This window comes from Phyllobates terribilis, unplaced genomic scaffold (genome assembly GCF_046119375.1).
Source record: "Phyllobates terribilis strain yellow unplaced genomic scaffold, ASM4611937v1 Scaffold_10__3_contigs__length_209671492, whole genome shotgun sequence".
Lineage (NCBI taxonomy): Eukaryota > Metazoa > Chordata > Amphibia > Anura > Dendrobatidae > Phyllobates > Phyllobates terribilis.
In genome coordinates this window covers 197,480,259-197,502,999 of record NW_027362770.1, presented here as the reverse complement: position 1 = coordinate 197,502,999, position 22,741 = coordinate 197,480,259, and the positions used below count along the sequence as shown (strand labels likewise).

General features: G+C 50.0%; 1 protein-coding gene across 1 annotated transcript in view; it reads left to right on the top strand.

Annotated features, from left to right (window-relative positions):
- Nucleotides 1-924: 924 nt before the first annotated feature.
- The window catches only part of IRAG2 (inositol 1,4,5-triphosphate receptor associated 2), a 70,008-nt gene continuing 48,191 nt past the window's right edge, over nt 925-22,741 (top strand). The window contains exons 1-18 of the mRNA XM_073650519.1: nt 925-1,492; nt 1,605-1,715; nt 1,794-1,974; nt 2,057-2,130; nt 3,609-3,690; nt 6,149-6,307; nt 6,966-7,083; nt 7,157-7,207; nt 8,468-8,545; nt 8,672-8,728; nt 8,944-9,003; nt 9,568-9,632; nt 9,712-9,814; nt 10,432-10,572; nt 12,047-12,148; nt 12,534-12,697; nt 20,880-20,994; nt 22,142-22,304. Of these exons, the coding sequence (XP_073506620.1) occupies nt 925-1,492; nt 1,605-1,715; nt 1,794-1,974; nt 2,057-2,130; nt 3,609-3,690; nt 6,149-6,307; nt 6,966-7,083; nt 7,157-7,207; nt 8,468-8,545; nt 8,672-8,728; nt 8,944-9,003; nt 9,568-9,632; nt 9,712-9,814; nt 10,432-10,572; nt 12,047-12,148; nt 12,534-12,697; nt 20,880-20,994; nt 22,142-22,304 (2,392 nt within the window). The remainder of the gene's footprint in view (nt 1,493-1,604; nt 1,716-1,793; nt 1,975-2,056; nt 2,131-3,608; nt 3,691-6,148; nt 6,308-6,965; nt 7,084-7,156; nt 7,208-8,467; nt 8,546-8,671; nt 8,729-8,943; nt 9,004-9,567; nt 9,633-9,711; nt 9,815-10,431; nt 10,573-12,046; nt 12,149-12,533; nt 12,698-20,879; nt 20,995-22,141; nt 22,305-22,741) is intronic.

Below are 22,741 nucleotides of genomic sequence, written 5' to 3'. Positions count from 1 at the left end.
AGGCTGCCCCTCTGCAGGTGAGGGATGATGCCTCTATGTGGGTGGGTGACAGCTCCCCTCTGCAGATGAGCGACGACGCCCCTATGCAGGTGGGTGAGTGATGACGCCCCTATGCGAGTGGGTGACAGCGCCCCTCTGTGGCTGGGCGAGGCTGCCCTTCTGCAGGTGAGTGATGATGCCCCTATGCAGGTAGGTGACAGCGCCCCCCTCTGTGGCTGGGCGAGGCTGCCCTTCTGCAGGTGAGTGATGACGCCCCTATGCGGGTGGGTGATAGCGCCCCTGTGTGCCAGGGTGGGTGACAGCGCCCCTGGGTGACAGCTCCCCTCTGCAGGTGCCTCTGATCTTGGAGGACAATGAGCTTTTTATGCATTATGAAGCAATCTGTGGATACTGGGGATAGTCTTCCCTCGTGGCTCCTCCCCCCTTCCTCTCCATAGAATCTTACAAGCACCAACTGTTATCTCCTCTCAGTCATGTAACAATTTGTCTTTACTGAATACAGATCTTATCTGATAATTCTGTGAATGAACGATCCGTCCTGGAGGAGAAGGGAGTGGATTTCTGACATTTATTACAAGTTTTTTCTCTTCATGTGCACAATGGGGTTATAACCTAACGATTAGACTGACGGTCAGATTTTAGACATTCTCACATGAGAATTGATTTAAGCTGAAGCTTCCACCAGGGGATGTTAAGGATCTGTATAGACAGCACTACATGGCGTAATTTTCTTCTATAGGGCTCCCCCATTGCGCCATCCAGAGGTGGAAGGCTCTTAGCCCCGCCCCTTGGACTTTTTCCTCCAGACTTTTTGTGGCTGAGATGGTGCTAGGGGAGGAGCTTGTGGCAACTTATTATAGGCGCCACCTAGTGTCTGTTTTAATGGTTTGTCTCAATTTCCTCTGTATGTAATTAGGAGTAAAGATGGCTGAAACTGGCTCTGCCTCCAAGCGTCACAACCCGGTGGACAGCATCCGACGCAAAATCAAAACCATCGAGATGCGAAATCAGGAGTCCAACCAGTATCTGCAGATTCCCAAGTTCCAGTCCCGGAATTTTGACAGCCCCCAGTCCAGCACCAAGAAGAACCTGGAGGAGGTTCTGAAGAACCAGACCATGAAAAACACCAGCAAGAACCTGATCAGTTTCTCCAGCCCGGGGAACGGCACCACTTTCTCACCTGCGGCGCAGCAAGTGACGACCTGTGACTCCCCATTCAGCACCACGCTCTACTCCACCTGCACAGCGGCCACAGAGCAGAACAAGAAGCTGTGGACAACCTGCGGCTCACAGAGCTGCTCCACCCCTCTGGTGGGACCCCGCGACAACCCCTTCAAGTTCCAATCCATTCTCCCCAGTTCTGAGAATAAAAGTGTCATCCTGGAAGACAGAGTCCTCCCCTCCGACCCCAACTTCTACTATGGCCGGAAGTCCGATCAGTTCATGCTGAGATCTCCGGTGGTGAAAAGACTGTCACTGAGCGAGAGCGCAGGTAACATGTCACCACCACTGGGCTTGGGGCTGACAACCTCTCTCAGAACGTACAGGTAGGTTGTCAGCGGTCATGCATGCATGTGCTATAACTCCATGTCGCCTTCCTCTAGGTCTCAGGAGGAGGACGGAGCAGAAGTCGGAGGCGGCCTCGGAGGTGAGCCTGATCTGCGAGGAGGACTTGTTGGACAGCATCTTCCATGCGTGCGACACAGAGCACCGAGGTGGGGGACGGGTCATGTGTCCGTCACCATATTGTCCTGGGAGACACTTGCGCCAATCTTGCCCTTTCTCGGTGACAGGTAAAGTGGCAGTGTCCAAGATTGTGGATTACCTGCGGCACACGACTAGTCGCGGCTCTGAAGATAGCGGCCTCAGCGAGCTGTGCCACATGCTGGACCCCGAGAGCAGGGACATCTCCATGGACCTGGACACGTATCACGCCATCATGAAGGAGTGGGTGGAGGACTGCAGGAACAACGGGTGAGTGAGCGGTGCCATCGTCTGATCTGTGGCCGGCGGGGGCAGCATCGGCGTCTTCACCATTTGTATTTACTTCTTACAGATCAGAAAACAAAACCAAGGAATCTGTGCTGGCGGAAGACTCCATGATGAAACTGCGCGAGAGTCTCCTGGCCGGTGAGACACTGTCTAAATGGCGGTCATTTTACTATGTACAATGCCGCTCCCTGTCACTGCGCCAGGTTGGCTGCCGGTACTGCGCCGCTCCCTGTCACTGCGCCAGGTTGGCTGCCGGTACTGCGCCGCTCCCTGTCACTGCGCCAGGTTGGCTGCCGGTACTGCGCCGCTCCCTGTCACTGCGCCGCGTTGGCTCCCTGTCACTGCGCCGCGTTGGCTCCCTGTCACTGCGCCGCGTTGGCTCCCTGTCACTGCGCCGCGTTGGCTCCCTGTCACTGCCCCAGGTTGGCTCCCGCTACTGCGCCGCTCCCTGTCACTATATCTTGTCGGTCCACATCGCTTCATCCGCTTGGCCCCAGTATTGCAGTGCTCCTCTGATGCTGCATAGTCGGCCCCTGGTTCTGCGCCACTCCGAGCCTCCATCACTGCACCCAGTTGGCCCCAGTTACGGCATCGCTGTCAATCACTTTGTGCACTAGACCCAGGAACTTCACCTCTCCACCTTTCCATCGCTGCGTCCAGTCGGCCCCAGGTACTGCTCTGCACCCACTTGGCCCTGATACTGTGCGACACTCGGTTTCTGTCACTACGTCCATTCAGTCCCTGGTCCTGCTCCTCACTCTTTGTCACTGCTCTGCTCGACCCCTGGTGCTGCTCCACTCCTGCTCCCCATCTCTCCATCCGCTTGGCCCCTGGTGCTGCTCCACTCCTGCTCCCCATCTCTCCATCCGCTTGGCCCCTGGTGCTGCTCCACTCCTGCTCCCCATCTCTCCATCCGCTTGGCCCCTGGCGCTGCTCCACTCCTGCTCCCCATCTCTCCATCCGCTTGGCCCCTGGCGCTGCTCCACTCCTGCTCCCCATCTCTCCATCCGCTTGGCCCCTGGCGCTGCTCCACTCCTGCTCCCCATCTCGCCATCCGCTTGGCCCCTGGTGCTGCTCCACTCCTGCTCCCCATCTCTCCATCCGCTTGGCCCCTGGTGCTGCTCCACTCCTGCTCCCCATCTCTCCATCCGCTTGGCCCCTGGCGCTGCTCCACTCCTGCTCCCCATCTCTCCATCCGCTTGGCCCCTGGTGCTGCTCCACTCCTGCTCCCCATCTCTCCATCCGCTTGGCCCCTGGCGCTGCTCCACTCCTGCTCCCCATCTCTCCATCCGCTTGGCCCCTGGCGCTGCTCCACTCCTGCTCCCCATCTCTCCATCCGCTTGGCCCCTGGCGCTGCTCCACTCCTGCTCCCCATCTCTCCATCCGCTTGGCCCCTAGCGCTGCTCCACTCCTGCTCCCCATCTCACCATCCGCTTGGCCCCTGGCGCTGCTCCACTCCTGCTCCCCATCTCTCCATCTGCTTGGCCCCTGGTGATGCTCCACTTCTGCCTTCTGTTACTCATTCTGCTTGGCTCCCACTGTATGTGCGGGCCCCCCTCTGTGTGGCCGGGCCCCCATATTTCTACTCTGACTGATTATTGGTTTTCTGTGTTCAGGGCGCAGGGTCTCCGGCAGCACCATGAACGTGACATGCGGGAGCTTGGAGGCTTTTGGTGGCGACGTGTCCAGAGGAGACCTGTGAGTGGCCGCGTCATCGGTGCAAACACAAAGTACCCAGGGAAGGACCTGACGCTTCTCACTGCACAATCCTGGTGCAATAAGAGGGGTCTCGGCCCAGGATGACCCCATGACTTACAGCAGAACCCCGGCTGTCCGATATCGCTGGGGTCTGGCTGACTTTACTGGTGGGAGGGTGATAATACCGAGACCAGGCTGATGGTCTCCTGCCCAGCGCTCGCCCCCCTGATCTTATGGACGGACGATCAACTTTATAATATAAAATGTATCTATTTTCTGCTTGAACAGCTGACAATCTGTCCCAATGTGTTAGTGCAGGTAAGAACCAGCAACCTGGAGGGAAGATCAGTGGAGCTGCAGTGCACGGAATGTCCAGCAGGGGGCGCTGTGCACCTAATAAAGAATTGTCTCTCCAGCAATAACTGAGGCTGACCCCAAACAGAGGACAGTGATAAAGCATCAGGGGAGTGGGGGGGTACTGATCTCCACCCCCCCACCCCCCCACCCCCCCGCGGTATACACTGACTATATACCTTCCGCCGTCCTCTCCACAGAGCGGCAGCTCCCTCCTCACATATTCCAAGCTTCATCTGTTCCTTCCCTGTATGAGGTTTTATGCTGAATTATGTAATGTGTTCCATAATACCAACTCCTCCAGAGCAGCATTCACTAAACGCCCTGAGAACCTCCAACAATCCGCCACATTCCAGATCATTCCACCGGTGTCCGCGCAGATCTCCACACCGGGAACTACAGAGGCGCAAAGCTAACTACCCCCTGTACTACAGGAGCACCGCAAAGGTGTCAGAACAGTGAGTGCAGCTCTGGAGGATCAGTAATGTATGTACCCAGTGACTGCACCAGCAGAATAGTGAGTGCAGCTCTGGAGTATAATACAGGATGTAACTCAGGATCAATGATGTAATGTATGTACACAGTGACTGCACCAGCAGAATAGTGAGTGCAGCTCTGGGGTATAATACAGGAGGTAACTCAGGATCAGTAATGTAATGTATGTACACAGTGACTGCACCAGCAGAATAGTGAGTGCAGCTCTGGAGTATAATACAGGATGTAACTCAGGATCAGTAATGTATGTACACAGTGACTGCACCAGCAGAATAGTGAGTGCAGCTCTGGGGTATAATACAGGAGGTAACTCAGGATCAGTAATGTAATGTATGTACACAGTGACTGCACCAGCAGAATAGTGAGTGCAGCTCTGGGGTATAATACAGGATGTAACTCAGGATCAGTAATGTAATGTATGTACACAGTGACTGCACCAGCAGAATAGTGAGTGCAGCTCTGGGGTATAATACAGGATGTAACTCAGGATCAGTAATGTAATGTATGTACACAGTGACTGCACCAGCAGAATAGTGAGTGCAGCTCTGGAGTATAATACAGGATGTAACTCAGGATCAGTAATGTATGTACACAGTGACTGCACCAGCAGAATAGTGAGTGCTGCTCTGGGGTATAATACAGGATGTAACTCGGGATCAGTAATGTATGTACACAGTGACTGCACCAGCAGAATAGTGAGTGCAGCTCTGGGGTATAATACAGGATGTAACTCAGGATCAGTTATGTAATGTATGTACACAGTGACTGCACCAGCAGAATAGTGAGTGCAGCTCTGGAGTATAATACAGGAGGTAACTCAGGATCAGTAATGTATGTACACAGTGACTGCACCAGCAGAATAGTGAGTGCAGCTCTGGAGTATAATACAGGATGTAACTCAGGATCAGTAATGTATGTACACAGTGACTGCACCAGCAGAATAGTGAGTGCTGCTCTGGGGTATAATACAGGATGTAACTCGGGATCAGTAATGTATGTACACAGTGACTGCACCAGCAGAATAGTGAGTGCAGCTCTGGAGTATAATACAGGAGGTAACTCAGGATCAGTAATGTAATGTATGTACATAGTGACTGCACCAGCAGAATAGTGAGTGCAGCCCTGGAGTAGAATACAGGATGTAACTCAGGATCAGTAATGTAATGTATGTACACAGTGACTGCACCAGCAGAATAGTGAGTGCAGCTCTGGAGTATAATACAGGATGTAACTCAGGATCAGTAATGTAATGTATGTACACAGTGACTGCACCAGCAGAATAGTGAGTGCAGCTCTGGAGTATAATACAGGAGGTAACTCAGGATCAGTAATGTAATGTATGTACATAGTGACTGCACCAGCAGAATAGTGACTGCAGCTCTGGAGTATAATACAGGATGTAACTCAGGATCAGTAATGTAATGTATGTACACAGTGACTGCACCAGCAGAATAGTGAGTGCAGCTCTGGAGTATAATACAGGATGTAACTCAGGATCAGTAATGTAATGTATGTACACAGTGAGTGCAGCTCTGGAGTATAAATGTGACTGGTTTTGGGGACACTGAGCTGTGTATGATGTGGCTGATCTCGGGGTTTCTCTTCCCAGTGACACTTCGGACCTCATCACTTGCATTGCTGATCTCCAGTACAACAACCAGAAGCTGCAGGAGCAGCGCAGCAAACTGAAGGCGGCCAACGAAGCTCAGGAAGAGTCTAATCACCGACTCCTGGAGGAGAACGAGGAGCTGCGGACCCAGTTGCAGAGGTAATGTCCTGGCCACGGTACCTGCAGGTGAAGGAGCGGACGAGGCTCCGGTGAGGTTTAGTCACATTATTTCCAAATTATGTAAATCTAAACTAGGAGCATTTGTCAAATTTTCCTGGCTTCACAGCTGAAATCAAACATCCTCTTGCTGCATTATTGCTGCATCACGTTCTGCATAATCCCATCATAACTCCATTTCTTGGTGACTGATTCCAGGGCATATACCTATCTGCTGTACAGTAGACTGCACAGGCTTGTCTTTGTTGCTGTACAGTAGACTGCCTCGCCGGGCTGCACAGGCTTGTCTTTGTTGCTGTACAGTAGACTGCCTCGCCGGGCTGCACAGGCTTGTCTTTGCTGCTGTCCAGTAGACTGCCTCGCCGGGCTGCACAGGCTTGTCTTTGCTGCTGTCCAGTAGACTGCCTCGCCGGGCTGCACAGGCTTGTCTTTGCCTCGCCGGGCTGCACAGGCTTGTCTTTGCTGCTGTCCAGTAGACTGCCTCGCCGGGCTGCACAGGCTTGTCTTTGCTGCTGTCCAGTAGACTGCCTCGCCGGGCTGCACAGGCTTGTCTTTGCTGCTGTCCAGTAGACTGCCTCGCCGGGCTGCACAGGCTTGTTGAAAGGTTTTTAATGCTCTTCGTTTCCTCCCCACCTTGCAGCTCTCAGCAGTCCGTCACCACAGTGCGGACCATGAAAGTTGAAATGGAGGAGTTAAAGCTCAACATGGCGGCCCTGGAGGAGTCCAAGTCCAAGCTGGTCGCCCACAACAAGCAGATGGTAATCGGTCCTCGACTTTATATGGTGAAACGTCGCCAGGGATTTAGTTTTTGACTTTGTTTGTGTTTTGTAGGGAAAAGAGAATCTGTGGCTAATTCACCAGATCACCTCCCTGCAGGACGAGGTGCGTGCGGGCCACTGGGACGGGGGCTGCCACTGGGACGGGGGCAGCCACGGGGACTGTGCGGGCGACTGAGACAGGGGCCGCCACGGGGACTGTGGGTGCGGGGGGACGGGGGCCACCACGGGGACGGTGGGGGGACAGGGGCCGCCACGGGGACTGTGGGGGCGGGGGGACAGGGGCCGCCACGGGGACTGTGGGTGCGGGGGGACGGGGACAGGGGCCGCCACGGGGACTGTGGGTGCGGGGGGACGGGGGCTGCCACGGGGACTGTGGGTGCGGGCGACGGGGACAGGGGCCGCCACGGGGACTGTGGGTGCGGGCGACGGGGACAGGGGCCTCCACGGGGACTGTTGGTGCGGGCGACAGGGACAGGGGCCGCCGCGGGGACTGTGGGTGCGGGCGACTGAGACAGGGGCCACCACGAGGACTGTGGGTGCGGGGGACGGGGACAGGGGCCGCCACGGGGACTGTGGGTGTGGGCGACTGAGACAGGGGCCGCCACGGGGACTGTGGGTGCGGGGGGACAGGGGCCGCCACGGGGACTGTGGGTGCGGGGGGACAGGGGCCGCCACGGGGACTGTGGGTGCGGGGGGACAGGGGCCGCCACGGGGACTGTGGGTGCGAGGGCGGGGGGACAGGGGCCGCCACGGGGACTGTGGGTGCGGGGGGACGGGGACAGGGGCCGCCACGGGGACTGTGGGTGCGGGGGGACGGGGGCTGCCACGGGGACTGTGGGTGCGGGCGACGGGGACAGGGGCCGCCACGGGGACTGTGGGTGCGGGCGACGGGGACAGGGGCCGCCACGGGGACTGTGGGTGCGGGCGACGGGGACAGGGGCCTCCACGGGGACTGTTGGTGCGGGCGACGGGGACAGGGGCCGCCGCGGGGACTGTGGGTGCGGGCGACTGAGACAGGGGCCACCACGAGGACTGTGGGTGCGGGGGACGGGGACAGGGGCCGCCACGGGGACTGTGGGTGTGGGCGACTGAGACAGGGGCCGCCACGGGGACTGTGGGTGTGGGGGACAGGGGCCACCACGAGGTCTGTGGGTGCGGGGGACGGGGACAGGGGCCGCCACGGGGACTGTGGGTGTGGGGGACGGGGACTGTGGGGACGGGGACAGGGGCCGCCACGGGGACTGTGGGGACGGGGACAGGGGCCGCCACGGGGACTGGGTGCGGGCGGCATTGACTGTGGCCGCAGAGTTATTAGCCACATCTTTAGAATCTGTATCTCGGATTTTTCTTGCGTCGTTCACAGAATCAGCGCAGCGTCCTGGAGGTTGAAGAGGTCAGAAAGGCCATGTCACAAGTCACAGATAAAGCTGCAGAGCTGCAGGTAATGTCCGGCTGTGTGTTGGTCAGGGGTCTCCTCGCACCCATTAATTTGGCGTTTGGGGGGGATTATGTTTTGCGGCGTTACTCGCTCTTCTCGATCTTCTCTGTGATCTTTTCCCTCCTCCAGTTACAGGTGACGGATTTTGAGAGCGCGCTGCAGAAGAAGGACGCGGAACTGCTGAGGGTCAGTGAGCGGACTGTGGGGTCTTTATAGGGGATGGGGGGGGATTTCAACCGTTCTGCAACGTTACTTTGTATCAATTCCTTTGTAAATAGAATCATTCTAGTTTTTATTTAGAGGTTGGAAGCCTGTCTTGATTGAACGCTTATCACAGCTGAGGGTCTGTTGCAATGTATCAGTCGCTGTTTTTCACCAGTGACTCCTCCTCTTTGTTACAGAAAGATCATTATATTGAAGAAATGAAGTCTACGCTGATGGAGTACAGCTCAGTCATTGAGGTACAAACCTATTCCTCTACGTATATAGAGAAGGGAAAGGGGTTCTTAAAGGTGACACCCCACCCCCCACCCCCCCCACCCCCACCCACCTATCCAGGCTATGCTGGTTTCCCTTTATGTGGGGGGCTTCATTGCGGCTTAATAGAGTAATCCTAATTACCGTTTCTAAGTAATAAGAACAGCAGGGGTGTGTCCTCTGTGCCTGCACTTCTGATTGGTTCCCAGAGGGGGAGGGATTTGTAGGATACGCCCCTGCGGAGCGCTACGTATGGCTATTTAGTGATACAATTGCACCAATCAGACTGAAATAGACTCTGTATTTGTATATTACAAAACTTAAAGCCTCTTAAAGCCAATTCTTTTAATTTAGGGGGAATGGACACCATTTTGGTTCAGGTGGTGACTTCCGAGTCTCGCGTGGCTGTAGACCTAATAAATGGTTCTGCCGCCTCTGGAAGCTTTTAGATGCTGCCAGTTCTTGGTTGAGCCATAATATCCTATGGTAGGAGGAGGTCCCGTCCCCCCCCCCCCCCTTAAATTCACTTTTCTCAATTTTATTCTTAGAATTTGAGAATTGAGAAGAATAAACTGGAGAGTAATCTGCAACAAATGGAGCAGGAGCTTCTCTCGTGAGTCCTCGGCAGATGTCCCGGACCTGTGACCGTGATTCCCCCCCCCCAGGCTGCAATAATTCTGTATCTATTCCAGGAACGGGATCAACTCTCCGATCACCTACAAGCTGAGCCGCGTCCTCGGGGGCGGCGTGAACTCGCTGCACACGGAGCTGGAGTATGCACAACATTCGCTGGAGGTGATCGCCATGTATATATTTAAAGGGACTGTGAGCCTCGGAATGACTGTTCAAACAAAGCACAGGCGCTCGGGGCATCATGGCGGCCAAATAGTCCAGTGCCCCTTTCCCATCTACTTGTTTTCCATCCAGATCTGCCCAGTCAGAGCTGTCAATCAAAATAGAGGCAGTCAGAGATGGAAAACAAGTAGGTGGGAAGAGGAACTTGGCTGTTTGGCCGCCGTGATGCACCAAGCACCTGTATTTTGTTTCATCAGTCATTCTGTGCTGAGAGGCCCTACAAATCAAAATCTCCATTTCTCGACACGGTTTCTATTAGTTCTCAAAGTTCAGCCTTTCTGACACGGCCTCAAGTCCCCTGCAAAGACAATGCCACACTGTATAAAATTCTACTGCCTATAGCCACCACTAGGGGGAGCTCCTTGTATACAAATTAATAAAACTCAATAAGCTCCCCCTAGTGGAGACTAGCCAGAATTTTCATATTACACCATTCCAATTCCACCATCCTATTGAAAACAATTTCTAAAAGCAAACTTCAAGCTTCTTCCAGGTCTCTTTACTTACTGGCTCCCAACCTTCTTATTCCTTCCGATACCCCACTTTCTTGTTCCTAGATCTCTACACCTGACTGGATGAGCTCTACTGGACGAATGTCTTCTGTTGACATCACTTTGGATCAGGAGGTTTTGTTGTTGCTTCAAGAACCCAGTCATGAACAAATGGCCTCAGAGTTCAAGACCATTCTCCATGGGCTGGTGAGGGTAGTGGTGGGTTGGGTTGGAGAGAGTGGTGGTGGTGGCAGCAGCTGGTGGGTTGGGTTTGAGAGAGTGGTGGTGGCGGCGGCTGGTGGGTTTGAGGGAGTGGTGGTGGTGGCGGCGGCTGGTGGGTTTGAGGGAGTGGTGGTGGCGGCGGCTGGTGTGTTTGAGAGAGTGGTGGTGGCGGCGGCTGTTGGGTTTGAGAGAGTGGTGGTGGCGGCAGCTGTTGGGTTTGAGAGAGTGGTGGTGGCGGCAGCTGTTGGGTTGGAGAGAGTGGTGGTGGCGGCGGCTGTTGGGTTGGAGAGAGTGGTGGTGGCGGCGGCTGTTGGGTTGGAGAGAGTGGTGGTGGCGGCGGCTGGTGGGTTTGAGAGAGTGGCGGCGGCTGGTGGGTTTGAGAGAGTGGCGGCGGCTGGTGGGTTTGAGAGAGTGGCGGTGGCTGGTGGGTTTGAGAGAGTGGCGGCGGCTGGTGGGTTTGAGAGAGTGGCGGCGGCTGGTGGGTTTGAGAGAGTGGCGGCGGCTGGTGGGTTTGAGAGAGTGGCGGTGGTGGTGGCGGTGGTGGTGGCGGCTGGTGGGTTTGAGAGAGTGGTGGTGGTGGCGGCGGCTGGTGGGTTTGAGAGAGTGGTGGTGGCGGCGGCTGGTGGGTTTGAGAGAGTGGTGGTGGTGGCGGCGGCTGGTGGGTTTGAGAGAGGGGTGGTGGCGGCGGCTGGTGGGTTTGAGAGAGGGGTGGTGGCGGCGGCTGGTGGGTTTGAGAGAGGGGTGGTGGCGGCGGCTGGTGGGTTTGAGAGAGGGGTGGTGGCGGCGGCTGGTGGGTTTGAGAGAGGGGTGGTGGCGGCGGCTGGTAGGTTTGAGAGAGGGGTGGCGGCGGCTGGTGGGTTTGAGAGAGGGGTGGTGGCGGCGGCTGGTGGGTTTGAGAGAGGGGTGGTGGCGGCGGCTGGTGGGTTTGAGAGAGGGGTGGTGGCGGCGGCTGGTGGGTTTGAGAGAGGGGTGGTGGCGGCGGCTGGTGGGTTTGAGAGAGGGGTGGTGGCGGCGGCTGGTGGGTTTGAGAGAGGGGTGGTGGCGGCTGGTGGGTTGGAGAGAGTGGTGGTGGCGGCGGCTGGTGGGTTGGAGAGAGTGGTGGTGGCGGCGGCTGGTGGGTTGGAGAGAGTGGTGGTGGTGGCGGCTGGTGGGTTGGAGAATGTGGTGGCGGCTGGTGGGCTGGGATGGAGAGAGTGGTGGCGGCAGGTGGGGTCTCGTCTAAAAGTGCCCAGATAAAACAGTTTCATGGAGGAACTAGTCTACCTTTTTAACTTCTGCCGTCTTCTTGGGTTTTTCGTCAGTGTCTGTGGGCATGGATCTCACAAGTATTGCGTGTGTGTGTGTGTGTGTGTGTGTGTGTGTGTCTGATGGAAGAAGAGCCTTCATATATAACTTCTCCCCTCATCTGACACCCTTAACCCCACATACCATCACCCCATTTTTGTTCTTTCCCCTTCAGCAAAAAGACACCAACACGATGGCTGACCAAGTGCTGCTCTCCCTGCAACACCTGATTGAGTCTGATATTGACGTGAAGGATCTGTCCGGGAAGATGCTGACGGTAAATGCGTCTCTTGGTAGAAGTTGTGATATTTTGGCAATGGTGATCTGAAAACTTAAATGGGCCAAGCGGGATCTCCGAAAGCGGCGACTACTGGAGTCCATGATGATGATCCGTTGTGTAGTACTACATTTCGCCTGTAGTGGCCACTGCAGAGAACTTTCTGCTGATGATCACTGATCTGGATGATCCACTGATCACAAGGGCAGTGGCTTCTAGATAAGGGCTCTCCTTAGAGAAAGTTTATTTATTTTCCTGCAGGAGAATTTTTTTTTCAATTTAATGTCAAATAGGTTGGAGGGGGGGAGACATGTGTCTGCGGATGGCAGTTCCAGGACTTGACACTTTACCTCTTGGGGACATCCCCGTTTTACAATCTCCTCAGATAATACAAAAAGATTTGAGGGAAAGGATGAAAAATTGGGACGAAAAGCTCCAGCACCTGCGGCAGCATCGGGAATCTCTGGACAAGGAGTTTGCAAAATTGTCAGGAAACCTACGGAGGATGAAGACGGAGCAACTACACCTGAGGAAGGAGCTGAGCGCCAGGTGAGATGGGAGTGATGATCTGCCCCATGTTCTCTAATGATCTACACAAGCCATAGTAATATTACTGTACATAGGGGGCAGTATTATAGCAGTTTTATTCTTAAACATTATTATTTTAACAGTCTCGAGCCATGGAGACTTGATGGATGAACGCTCTGTAGAAAGATCAATCTTGTGTAGCCTAGGTAGGCCATCGGGTCTCTGGTCTGCCTCTTCACCTTGTTCCTTCTATTCTTCCGACCATGATGTCCTTCTCCAGTGTTTGCTCTCTTATGTTGTGTCCATAGTAGGCAAGTCCGTAGCTTGGTGATCCTTGCTCTGAGTGACATGTCTGGCTTGATTTCTTCTTCTTGCCATCCAATGGTGTTGATGACCTCCTTCTCCAGCACCACATTTTGAAGGCCACGATTCTTCTTCTGCCTTGTTTCTTTATCGTCCAGGTTTTGCTTCCATATGTCACCACAGACAAGACCAGACTTTGTACGAGCCGTGTCTTTGTCTGCAGTGAAATGTTCCTCGATTTTGAAGACCTTGTCCATTGACTTCATTGTTAATTTGCCCAGAACTATTCTCCTATTGACTTCTGGTGTCATCGCTATATCGATGAGTGATCGTTGATCCGAGTAGGTTAAAGTCATTTACAACTTCGAGATCGTTGCCGTCCATCTCAAATGTGTCCCGTTGTATCTGACAGTAGTCAATGTCTTTGTCTTCCGTGTATGGAGTAGGAGTCCCATGCTTGAGCTTTCCATCTTGACACTCCGTAATAAGTCCTGCATTCCATCTACGCTTGTTGTATCGTCTGCGTATATAAGATTGTTGATGATTTCGTCCAGCAACTTTGATGCCTCCATCTTTTTCGGCAAGTCCAGTCTTCCTGAAAATGGCTTATATATTGAAGAAGACTGGTGACAAGATGCAACCATGTTTGACGCCTCGCTCTACCACCGTATTCCTTTCGCACTGTTGCTTATTGATCGATGTAAAGGTTCCTAATGAGGCTGATTTAGATGCTTCAGTAAGGCTGTAACCGTCTTTGTAGGATTTCAGTAGTATTTTGCTGGCATGAAGTATGAGCGCAGTAGTCCGATAGTTTCCACGGTCAATAGCACCTTCATCTTTGGAATAGGAATAAACACCAATCTTGTCCCGTCCTTGGGTCATTTACCAGTTGTCCATATCTGGTGACATCAACTTCTGCTTCAGTAGACTTTATTGGAATATGGTCACTTTGTTGGACTGAACCTTTTATCTTCGCCTTTTCAAGATGTTCAGCTCTTAATTATTTCCAGTCTGTTTCCTCCCGTATCACTGAGTCACTCTTGTAGAAGAGCTCCGTATATTCTTTCCATCTTTCCTTGATCTGTTCTGAAACCGTTAGTTCCCGTTGGCGTCTTTCAACATTCCCACTCTTGGTCACACTTTTGTCGTATCTGTTTGATCTTTTGCTATACCTTCCTGGTCTTTCCCTTCAGATGTTCTCTTTCTATGTCTATACATATCTTTTGGTAATAAGTGTTCTTTGTCTGCTCTAATGGCTCTCTTTAGTCTTTTACTGATGTTTGTCTACATCCTGCTTGTTACCTTTTTGACATTCGTCTTTCTTTAATGATCTTTAGGGTCTCTTCTGTTAACCATGGATGAGGAAGGGGGTGGGGTGAGTTCTGATTATTGTAAGCCCCATTCGGTGATGTCAATGTTCCATGTAAAAAGTCTCTATTAGTGATTTTGAAAGAAGGTGTTCATGATGGACAGTTGATTTGTCGTAGAAAAGTCAATGAATTTTCCTCCAGCCTCATTATCTTCACAAAGTCTAAAGTTTCCAAAAACTGTTCCATGTTTGCCGTGGACCACTTCTGACATCCAGTTCTCCCGTGATACTGAGTAAGTCTTGTTTTGGCGTCTTGTTGATTTTTCCTCTTGAACTTGGTCGAAGAATAGTTCATCACCTTCATCCTAGGAGGCAGCGATCATGCTATTATAGAATTTTGGATAACTAGAGGAGGAAGACATGTGAAGACTCAAACTTCAAGGTTAGATTTTAGAAAGGCAGATTTTAAGAGACTCAGAAAGAGAATAGGAGGGATCCAATGGCTGGATGTCCTTAAGGACAAAAATGTCCAGGAAGGATGGGAAATGTTTAAAAATGAGATTCTCAAAGCACAATCGTTAACAATCCCGAAAAGTAGGAAGAATGGGAAGCATTTAAGGAAACCAGGATGGATGAACACAGAACTTAAACACATGCTAAAAAGAAAGAAAGAAATGTTTATTAAATGGAAAGAGGGAGGCATATCTAAAGAAGATTATAATGCAGTCTGCAGACCCTGCAGGGCACGTATCAGGTTAGCTAAAGCTGACAATGAATTAAGGCTTGCAAGAGATGTCAAAAGCAATAAAAAAGGATTTTGGGGGTATGTCGAAAGTAAAAGAAAAGTCAAAGATGCTATAGGATTTTTACAGGATGAAAATGGAGAAATGGTAAGAGAGGATGTTGAGAAGGCCGAACTTTTTAATTCCTATTTTGCATCTGTTTTCTCTCAGAAAGAAAATGTAACATCAACTGATCTTCACTGTCCTTTTAAAGGAATAGAGGAATCCAAGTTATCTGTAAACAGAAAGATTGTGAGGGAATATTTAGCTAACATAAATGAGTTCAAGTCTCCAGGTCCAGATGAATTACACCCCAGAGTACTGAAGGAGATCGTAGAAGAAATTTTAGAACCACTCTCCATAATCTTTGAAAATTCTTGGAGAACAGGAGAAGTCCCAGAAGACTGGAGAAGAGCAAATGTTGTTCCTATCTTCAAAAAGGGAAGAAGGTGGACCCAGGGAACTATAGGCCGGTGAGTCTGACTTCTATACCAGGAAAGATCTTTGAACAAATTATTAAACAACATGTATGTAAGTACATGGATAAGAATGAAGTGATTAACCAGAGTCAGCATGGGTTTGTAACTAACAAGTCATGTCAGACTAACTTAATTTCCTTCTATGACAGAATCACTGACTGGGTGGATCAGGGAAATGCTGTAGATATAGTATATCTTGACTTCAGCAAAGCATTTGACAAAGTATCTCACACCATCCTTATTGAAAAAATGACCAAGTATGCAATGGACCAGGCAACTGTTAGGTGGATTCATAACTGGCTTAGTGATCGGACTCAAAGGGTGGTTGTAAATGGCTTCACATCCAGCTGGATGAATGTCTCAAGTGGGGTACCACAGGGCTCTGTCCTGGGACCTGTATTGTTCAACATCTTTATCAATGATTTAGATGAAGGAATTGAGGGTAAACTGATTAAATTTGCTGATGACACAAAGCTAGGAGGGATAGCTAATACTAGAGAAGAGAGAGAGAGGATTCAAAAAGACCTAAATAAACTGGAGCAGTGGGCAGCAACCAACAGAATGGTTTTTAACAGGGAAAAATGCAAAGTACTACATAGAGCTAAGCAACAGTACATGTGAAAAAGACTTAGGTATACTAATAGATCATAGACTGAACATGAGTCAACAGTGTGATGCAGCAGCAAAAAAGGCAAATACAATTCTGGGATGTATTAACAGAAGCATACAGTCTAGATCACGTGAAGTCATTATCGGTCTTTACTCCTCTTTGGTCAGACCTCATCTGGAATACTGTGTACAGTTTTGGGCACCACATTTTAAAAAAGACATAGACAAACTGGAACAAGTTCAGAGAAGAGCGACCAGAATGGTGACCGGTCTGCAAACCATGTCCTATGAGGAACGGTTGCAGGATTTGGGAATGTTTAGCTTGCAAAAAAGAAGACTGAGAGGAGACTTAATAGCTGTCTACAAATATGTCAAGGGCTGTCACATTGTGGAAGGATCATCTTTATTCTCATTTGCACAAGGAAAGACTAGAAGCAATGGGATGAAACTGAATGGGAGGAGACACAGATTAGATATTAGAAAAAACTTTTTGACAGTTAGGGTGATTAATGAGTGGAACAGGCGGCCACGAGAGGTGGTGAGTTCCCCTTCAATGGACGTCTTCAAACAGAGGCTGGACAGACATCTGTCTGAGATGATTTAGTGAATCCTGCTTTGAGCAGGGGGTTGGACCAGATGACCCAGGAGGTCCCTTCCAACTCAACCATTCTATGATTCTATGATTCCTTGGCGTCTGTTGTTGGTGAGTAGACTTGTATGACTGTGAAATGGATTAGCACTCCTTCTAGTCATTTCGAGATGACTGCATTGTATCACTGACTGCATTGAGACCTAGATCCTGGCCCATCATAAGCACTGGTCATACTCGGGTCGACCATGGTCTCTTCCCCAGTAGCTTGTTGAGTGCCTTCCAACCTAGAGACACATCTTCCATCACTATATCTAATTCCATTAGTTCTCCTCTCCATCAAGTTTTCTCGGCATAATACGGAAGTAAGATTGGCCAGAACTTCCTTTCAAGCAATGTGGCTCGTGTGAAGGATCCACACTGAATCAGCAATGTATGTTGTCAATACAAACTGCCTCATCGCGCAATGTCCTGTTAATGCTGGGCAGTATGCTTAGCCTGGCACCTCACTGGAAGCTTGTCCATGTGGGGTGTCCCAGAGGAGAAGACAGGAGAAGTGATAGCAATATACAGTGCCTAAATAATACCAAACAAATACTGATGTATGCCTTGTACATAGGAGCAGTATTATAGTAGTTATATTCTTGTACATAGGAGCAGTATTATAGTAGTTATATTCTTGTACATAGGAGCAGTATTATAGTAGTTATATTCCTGTACATAGGGGCAGTATTATAGTAGTTATATTCTTGTACATAGGGGGCAGTATTATAGGAGTTATATTCTTGCACATAGGGGGCAGTATTATAGTAGTTATATTCTTGTACATAGGGGGCAGTATTATAGTAGTTATATTCTTGTACATAGGAGCAGTATTATAGTAGTTATATTCTTGTACATAGGGGCAGTATTATAGTAGTTATATTCTTGTACATAGGGGCAGTATTATAGCAGTTATATTCTTGTACATAGGAGCAGTATTATAGTAGTTATATTCTTGTACATAGGAGCAGTATTATAGTAGTTATATTCCTGTACATAGGGGCAGTATTATAGTAGTTATATTCTTGTACATGGGGGGGCAGTATTATAGGAGTTATATTCTTGCACATAGGGGGCAGTATTATAGTAGTTATATTCTTGTACATAGGGGGCAGTATTATAGTAGTTATATTCTTGTACATAGGAGCAGTATTATAGTAGTTATATTCTTGTACATAGGGGCAGTATTATAGTAGTTATATTCTTGTACATAGGGGCAGTATTATAGTAGTTATATTCTTGTACATAGGAGCAGTATTATAGTAGTTATATTCTTGTACATAGGAGCAGTATTATAGTAGTTATATTCTTGTACATAGGAGCAGTATTATAGTAGTTATATTCTTGTACATAGGGGGCAGTATTATAGTAGTTACATTCTTGTACATAGGGGGCAGTATTATAGTAGTTGTATTCTTGTACATAGGGGGCAGTATTATAGTAGTTGTATTCTTGTATATAGGGGGCAGTATTATAGCAGTTATATTCTTGTACATAGGGGGCAGTATTATAGCAGTTATATTCTTGTATATAGGGGGCAGTATTATAGTAGTTATATTCTTGTACATAGGGGGCAGTATTATAGCAGTTATATTCTTGTATATAGGGGGCAGCTTTCTTCCTGTGTGATGTACATAGACACATTTTGCAGTGAGACGTTGGGCTGACTATTATCTCGTTGCCTCCATGAAGGGGTTACTGAGCGGCACTGGGGTTGTGGAGGTTTGGCAGGTGTTGCGGCGCTTGTCCTTGTGGCGTCTGTGTACGGTATTCATGATGTGTATGTAAACACCCTGTAATCGCTCTGCGAGGCTTCACACGGGGAGACTGATCCATCTCTCGTGCTGTCGTGGACTCGCGTGACGCCGGTGTTTTGTCCTGCGCCTCTTCTGACCTTCGCTCGGTTTGCCGCGCGCTCTCTGGATTTTGCCAGGGATTAAAGCCTAGTCTTAAATTGTCAGCATGATGTGAGTGCTGCTCTGTGGATGATGAAGTTGTGCTGTATCCCAGGAGAATAGACTGAGTGGAGCGACCTCCCGGCACCGGCCTCTCCGAGCCTCCAGCTGATGCTTTTCCTTCCACATTTCTTAGTTTTCCTTTTCTTTTTTCCCGGAATCCATCACCAACTTTGATCAATCGTATAGGAGCGTTCGCTGATCAGGCCTCTCAGGAGACTCGACCCCTGAGGAAGACCCTCCTGCTGCAAAACATGAATTGCCCAAATGTCGCGTGCCGTGAACACTCCACCTCGGATGTGCAGTCGTCTGATGTGCAGAGCTGCACTTCGTCACAATCGCACCTTGTTCTATAAACCCAGCTCTGATTTATATCCAACATCTGCGCTCCGAGCTTTGTAGTCAGATCCAGAGACGTTCTGTACAGATCATCAGCATCGACCACATCCATAAAAGATGGAGAAAACCGCCAATCCCTGTAATGCCGTCCCGAAAGGAAACCGGCAGGAGGAGGAAACTATAAACACTCATGTCCATAGGGGGCAGTATTATAGTAGTTATATTCTTGTACATAGAGGGCAGTATTATAGTAGTTATATTCTTGTACATAGGGGCAGTATTATAGTAGTTATATTCTTGTACATAGGGGCAGTATTATAGTAGTTATATTCTTGTACATAGGGGCAGTATTATAGTAGTTATATTCTTGCACATAGGGGGCAGTATTATAGTAGTTATATTCTTGCACATAGGGGGCAGTATTATAGTAGTTATATTCTTGTACATAGGGGCAGTATTATAGTAGTTATATTCTTGTACATAGGGGCAGTATTATAGTAGTTATATTCTTGTACATAGGATCAGTATTATAGTAGTTATATTCTTGCACATAGGGGGCAGTATTATAGTAGTTATATTCTTGTACATAGGGGCAGTATTATAGTAGTTATATTCTTGTACATAGGGGCAGTATTATAGTAGTTATATTCTTGTACATAGGGGTAGTATTATAGTAGTTATATTCTTGTACATAGGGGTAGTATTATAGTAGTTATATTCTTGTACATAGGGGTAGTATTATAGTAGTTATAGTCTTGTACATGGGGGCAGTATTATAGTAGTTATATTCTTGTACATAGGAGCAGTATTATAGTTGTTATATTCTTGTACATAGGGAGCAGTATTATAGTAGTTATATTCTTGCACATAGGAGCAGTATTATAGTAGTTATATTCTTGTACATAGGTGCAGTATTATAGTAGTTATATTCTTGTACATAGGAGCAGTATTATAGTAGTTATATTCTTGCACATAGGGGCAGTATTATAGTAGTTATATTCTTGTACATAGGGGTAGTATTATAGTAGTTATATTCTTGTATATAGGGGGCAGTATTATAGTAGTTATATTCTTGTACATAGGGGGCAGTATTATAGTAGTTATATTCTTGTACATAGGGGGCAGTATTATAGTAGTTATATTCTTGTACATAGGGGGCAGTATTATAGTAGTTATATTCTTGTACATAGGGAGCAGTATTATAGTAGTTATATTCTTGTACATAGGAGCAGTATTATAGTAGTTATATTCCTGTACATAGGGGGCAGTATTATAGTAGTTATATTCTTGTACATAGGGGCAGTATTATAGTAGTTATATTCTTGTACATAGGGGGCAGTATTATAGTAGTTATATTCTTGTATATAGGAGCAGTATTATAGTAGTTATATTCTTGTACATAGGGGTAGTATTATAGTAGTTATATTCTTGTACATGGGGGCAGTATTATAGTAGTTATATTCTTGTACATAGGGGCAGTATTATAGTAGTTATATTCTTGTACATAGGGAGCAGTATTATAGTTGTTATATTCTTGTACATAGGGAGCAGTATTATAGTAGTTATATTCCCGCGGTCTCGCCCTGGATCCTCTTTGGTGCTCGGTGCGATGCTCTGCAGTAATTTCAGGGATGTTTGTTTTATCCGGTTTTTGCATGTGACATCATTTGGTGGTTTGAGGAACAATGAACCCTGTAGACAGGTGTTCGCTCCTCTCCGCCGCCTCTCGTCATATGCCCTTTTTTAAAAAAAAAAAGCAAAATGTCATTGACTTGTGGTTTCCACTCATTGAACAGAGCACAAGATCTGGAGGCCGCCCGGCATCTGCAGGAGGAGGCCGAGGGGAGGGAGGCCGCCGTCCTCACCCAGCTCCATGGTTCGGCTTCCACACAAGATGACTTGACCAGCCAGGTACCGCTGTCCCCGGGCGCCCGCTGGCACGGCTCCGCCGCGTTCTTTGTGGTTTCGCCGGTTTGGCCGATCGGAGGTGGGAAGGGAAGTTATGGGGAAGTTGTCGTTGCCCAACTCGCTGCTCTTCCTGTAGAATTGTTATGAAGCTCGTTGTGCTATAATCTCTGGTGTCTGCCAAACCCGTGAGATCCACAATGAACAGACAACAATGTCACCAGCTCTATGGAAGCCGTCATTGATGGACGCAAACAAGAATGCCTGGTGCAGTCCCCTGTATGGGGAATCTATTGTGGGAGTGCCGTTCTCTGCTTCGCGCTCTGGCCCCGTTAAGGGGGGGGGCGCCGGATTTTGACCCTATAGGAGGGCTCCACACTCTGGCCCTGTTGGTGGGGGGGGGGGGGGATGCTGGCTTCTGGCGCCGTAGGGGGTGGGGGATGCTGGCTTCTGGCGCCGTAGGGGGGGGGGGGATGCTGGCTTCTGGCGCCGTAGGGGGGGGGGGGGGGATGCTGGCTTCTAGCGCCGTAGGGGGTGGGGGATGCTGGCTTCTGGCGCCGTAGGGGGGGGGGGATGCTGGCTTCTGGCGCCGTAGGAGGGGGGGGGATGCTGGCTTCTGGCGCCGTAGGGGGGGGGGATGCTGGCTTCTGGCGCCGTAGGGGGGGGGGGGAGGGATGCTGGCTTCTGGCGCCGTAGGGGGGGGGGGGGGGGGAGGGATGCTGGCTTCTGGCGCCGTAGGGGGGGGGGGGGAGGGATGCTGGCTTCTGGCGCCGTAGGGGGGGTGCGATGCTGGCTTCTGGGCCGTTTCTCCCTCTGGTGTATTGCACTGTTGTTTCTGGCCCCTTTGTCCCTCTGGTGTATTGCACTGTTGTTTCTGGCCCCTTTGTCCCTCTGGTGTATTGCACTGTTGTTTCTGGCCCCTTTGTCCCTCTGGTGTATTGCACTGTTGTTTCTGGCCCCTTTCTCCCTCTGGTGTATTGCACTGTTGTTTCTGGCCCCTTTCTCCCTCTGGTGTATTGCACTGTTGTTTCTGGCACCTCTTCGCAGCCCTCTCGCCCTGATTGGTGCAGCCCTCGCCGTGCACTCTCCCTGGCACTCATTGTGGCTGCACAGTTGCTTCCTCTTTGCTATTGCTGCCTCCTATCATCCGCAGATCGATGATTTGGAAATCTCTCTCCGCGCCGTGCGGTCAGAGTCGGAGGAGCTGCAGAGAGAGTTAGAAGAAGCCCGGAGGGAGCAGCAGGAGCTGCAGACGGCAGTGCGAGCGTTAACCAGCGACTGCCGGAGCCGAGAGCCAACGGCGACCGAGCCGGAGGGTGAGTGACACCGGCGGGTAAGTGACACCGGCGGCAACAAACCCCAGAGAACTCCTTGCTTCTATCCCCCACCCGTCCTTTCCTCAGATGGCGAATCGCAAATCGATTGGAACTGAAATTGTAGAAATTTGTTTAACTTCTCTATTGGAGATTTTGCAGACGTGGACGAGCTCGTCTTCTGTCGGTTTCCTTTTTATTTTTGGACTTTTTCCCCTTTTTGCTTAAGAATTTGCAAAATTAAAATCTGATTATGCAGAGCGCAGCGCTCTGCGGAGCCTCGGCCGTGGAGAATATCTGTACGTGTTACGTAACATCTGCATTTATTCTCATGGTCTCTGGTCGCGGTCAGATATCTACGTTCAGTATCTCTTTGGTCATATATTTAATTTTATCTTTTTAATTTTTTTATCTTTAGTCCATTTTATGTTTTTGAGTTT